Source organism: Galeopterus variegatus, unplaced genomic scaffold (genome assembly GCF_000696425.1).
Source record: "Galeopterus variegatus unplaced genomic scaffold, G_variegatus-3.0.2 Scaffold5812, whole genome shotgun sequence".
NCBI lineage: Eukaryota > Metazoa > Chordata > Mammalia > Dermoptera > Cynocephalidae > Galeopterus > Galeopterus variegatus.
The window spans coordinates 11,515-15,969 of record NW_007731923.1 but is presented as its reverse complement, the minus strand read 5'-3'; the positions used below and the strand labels follow the sequence as shown (position 1 = coordinate 15,969).

General features: G+C 38.7%; 1 protein-coding gene across 1 annotated transcript in view; it reads left to right on the top strand.

Moving 5' to 3' along the window:
• The window catches only part of LOC103605437 (coiled-coil domain-containing protein 81-like), a gene marked incomplete at its 3' end in the record, with an annotated part of 24,169 nt that overhangs the window by 10,326 nt on the left and 9,388 nt on the right, over window positions 1–4,455 (top strand). Inside the window, exons 5-6 of the mRNA XM_008590024.1 lie at window positions 1,388–1,509; window positions 3,037–3,160. Coding sequence (XP_008588246.1) covers window positions 1,388–1,509; window positions 3,037–3,160 — 246 coding nt within the window. The remainder of the gene's footprint in view (window positions 1–1,387; window positions 1,510–3,036; window positions 3,161–4,455) is intronic.

Genomic DNA, 4,455 nt, shown 5'->3' with positions numbered 1-4,455 from the left:
AGATGCCAGTTCCTGTTAAGCACTTTCTTAATATTATTTAATATTTACTACAGCCATGTGAGCTATGAATTATAATTTTCTCCATTCTGTAGAGATACAAAATTAATTTTAATTTAAATTCTTTTTTTTTTTTTTTAAATGAGTGAAGCAACATGGTGCACTATTAGGAGCGCTGGAATAGGAGTCAGGAGACTCCAGTGGTATTTCCAGTTGGACATCACTCACTCATGTGCTCTTAATTATGTTTTCACTCTTAATTGCTCTGCTGTTAACCACTGTGCATTTCAGGTGGAGGAAGTTTGGGGAATAACAACCAGCTTCCTAGAGAATTCTTTTCTCATAGTTTTTGAGTCTGTGACATCCTCTGTGTTTGTTGGTTTGGAACAACCCCCTCCCGGAAGAGCTGTGTGACACATACCTCAGGAGAATCCGTGCGAAGACCAGAATAAGCCTTAGAGAGTAGTTAGTCCAGCCCCTTATCTTGCAGATGACATGGCCATACAACTAATGAGTCGCCACGCTAGAAACAAAACCATGGCTTCTGATCATTCTAGTGTCCTTTCCTTCTTACTGTGGTGCTTTATTCATTAAAAATAAATCAACAGATTCAAAATAATTCTATTTTGATTGTTTTCGAAGGCAAATTTGGCTGTCCCCTTTGACATATTTTAGCTTAAGCACTCAAGGAGGGAAATAATTGAAGTGGGTCAAAGAACAGAGATGGAGGCTCCTGTCAATTCAAGAGCCTAGAAATGAACATGAGGACTCAAATACTCAAAACAATTGTTGGTGTTTTATTTGTGTGAAGTTTGGTCCTTGAATTTATTGGAAGTACCACCCCTACCTCTCAGCTCCAACCCAGTACTCCATACCTGAGATCAAAGGAAACCTACAACTACATACACCAGCCGAACACCCACCCCCACCCCCCAAATTGGACCTTTGCAAGTCCTTCAGTCTTGCCTGGGGAGAGGATGGGGAAGTGAGGAGGAGGAAAGGAACAGTTATTTGGAGGCATTCTCTGTCTACTAGAGTATGAATCCTTGCCTTCAAGCTATCCAACAATCACCTTTCATTACATGACCCCTGTGGCATGTGGTTACAGAACTAGAAAGTATATAGAAAAATTCAAACTAAAACCAAAAGCCAAAACTTAAAAATAGAGGCCTTCAAAGCAGTTCTCTATCTACAAACTGCTTTGAGCCCACATGTAGAGGGGGAAGATCTTGGTCAGCTCCTAGACTTAGCCTCAAAGAGAGTGAGTTAATGATATGTACTCAACAAATCAAAACACTGATCCCTTGAAGGCAGTGGGCTTATTCAGAATCAGTGAGCTGGCTGGGAATTCACACAGTCACCTAACCGGTTCATCTTGGCTCATTTTTAGGATTGATTTCAAGGAGATGGAGAACAAACCCCCTATGGAGACCATTGCAGAGGAAGGCAGAGAGAATAGACAAAAGAAGTCCAAGTTAAAAGATCAGATAGACAAAGAGGAAGGCATCAGAGGTAGGCCAATGATTTCTGGGTATAATGTGTCACTCTCTATTGCTTATGAGCCCAGCCATATTGCTTAGCAACTCATATGCCCAAAGTAAGTATAGTTAGATTCATGAATAATCACTGTATTCTTCTCTCTAACAAACATCTCCTGTTCCTGGAATCCTGTATCTCTCCCTAACTACTGTATGAGTCTTAGATCCTGGGACTTGCAGGCTTTTGGACTATCGTCTCTGCTGGCTCCTCATAGCTTAGAGGGGTCAACACTCAGATGCTTGCAGGATCCAGGCAGGTAACATAAATGCTTGAAGTGGGCTGGATATAAGATGACAGGGAGATGTGTTAGTTTAAATAAAATTTTTTGTAAAAAATGAAGAGTGCCAGTTTTGCTTCTTTGATGTCTGTAGAAGATAGCTGGATTCTCATACCTGCGTCTGCATTTAATCTACATCTAACCAAAATCTGCATGATTTTGGTTGAATCATGCAAAGAAAATTCTAGGACTCTGCAGATATTTTAAAAGGACCTGGGGGCCCCCAGGGCTTGCCAGACCACACTCTGAGGACTTTTCTTCTGAGCATGTTGTTGCTTTGTGGAAATGTGGCCCAAGTGGTGTGATAACTTCTGATTTTTCAAGAGAAGCAGAGATCCTGACTTTGATGTGAAATCTATTCATTGTTAAATGTTGACAACTAATGATATTAAAATAAAAAGTGCTGATTGGGCCAAACAAAACATTTCAATGGGTAACATTGGCTTGTGGATGTCAGTTCTCGATGTGTGGCTTACAGGACCACATATAAACTATTAGCCTAATATTCACATACTTTCATTTCTCTAGCCTCATCTTCCACTGTTCCCTACACAGACTCTTGGGCAAAATTGTCTTTTCATGTTTTTCTAACATGCTTTGCCCTTCCCTGACTTCTTCCTTTTGTTCACTTTTTCTCCAGTCTGGGATGCCCTTTCTTTTCTTTCAGTCTATCTCAGTTCTCCTTACCTTTTAGAACCTTTGTTACATCTCACTTACTCCATGAAAACTTCTCTTACTACTGGATTCTGAAGTGGCTTCTCTCTTCTCTGAACGTGTCAGACCCTTAAAGATTGCACCATTTGTTTGGGATTTAGGCATTTTGCATCATTGTCCTAAGTTGCTGTTTACACAATGTATGTCATGCACTTAGCACTGTTGGCGTATAGTAAGATCTCCACAAAATGGGAGCTCTCACTTTTTTTGTTGATATCTTGTTTTTTTCTCCAACTATATCTACTGAAAGATCTTTAAGGGCAAAGACTTGCCTCTTTGTAGTCTCTAAATGCCCAGCATAGTGCTTTCTTTGCACGTATGCAGCAAAAACATTTTTCACACCACCATAGGGTATGGGACAATCATTTGAAGATAAGAGAATGTATCTTATGTGAAAATTTCTCTTGGTAAAACTATCAGAGTTTATTTGTCTGTGTTAAGTACAAACTACCCTTTAGTGGTTTGAAAGTTGAAAGGAAACTCACTTCCGTTCATTCCTTATGCTACAGAGATCTTGTCGCCCAAGAGACTTCGAAATAAACAGGCTGTCTCCCCTGCCAAAGTGACAAGCGTCAGCTTACTGGACAAGTTTGAGCGAAATGGGAGTGGTGAGAAGAATATGACCCCTGAAAGGTAATGCATTGTCATTTGTTGATGTGGGAATTTAAGTAATAGTTTAATCATTCAATCATTCAGTATTTTTGAGAACATTCTATGTGCTGGGTGATGGCGATAAAAGAGATGATCAAGGCTCACAATCTAGTGGGGAAAGCTAGACATATGTAGAAGGATAAATTACAATTCAGTGGGATAAATGCTATGACAGAAGCAGAAATGAAATAGTACAGATGAGAGAACATCCCACTTTCCCTGTGGATTTGGGAAACGTCTATGTGCTGGGTGATGGCGATAAAAGAGATGATCAAGGCTCACAATCTAGTGGGGAAAGCCAGACATATGTAGAAGGATAAATTACAATTCAGTGGGATAAATGCTATGACAGAAGCAGAAATGAAATAGTACAGATGAGAGAACGTCCCACTTTCCCTGTGGATTTGGGAAACTACTTTCCATATCTGCAAAACTTCCCTTGTTATTTTCTGAGTGCTTGGATATTGTGATATGACACAGTTTTATATTTACATCAAATTGCAAGGTCGTTTTCCCAAAAATAGCTGGCACTCCATTAGTGCTCAATAAACATTCTTTGAATGAACGAATGAATGTATGAATGTTTTATAGTTTATCATGGCCATGTCTTCTTCTTGTGATGTTATGTAAAAAGGTTTCTATTTTATCCTTCTCTCTTTGAGTAGGATACTTTTTAAGACCTCAAACCAGCCAACCATTCTCAAGTATTTATTGAACACCTAAATATGTACCTTGCACTGTGCTGTCAACTTTCAATTTATCAATGTGTCACAATTTATCAGCTACTATATGTGCAATTTATGTACTTCGTGGATCACTAAAATCACATTTAAAACTGTAGGCATGCCTTTTTGTTATAATCTCATGGTTATGAAAGATAATTGATAATTAAATTCCTAGTACCTTGGAATTTAGTTCAATCTAGCAAACTTTGAGCACCACTGTGTGCCAGGCACTATTCTAGGCACTGAAGATACAGCGCTAAAGAAATATAAACCAATTTTCATAAAACTTATAGTCTTGTAGAGAGACTGGCACTAAAATAATGCATGTGATGAACACAACAAAAGAAAGCACAGAGGCTGCAAAGAGGAGGGAGTAACCGATTGTCAGGGATAGTTAAAGTTTTCTGTAGAGGTTGACTGAAAAATGTTTTTTTGTGCTGATTACTAAAATAATACATGTTTATCACAGAAATTTTGAAAAAAATGAGAAAAAGCAAGAGTTACAAAAATCACCTATAACCACACTACATAGAGAAAACTTTCTGTTAACAT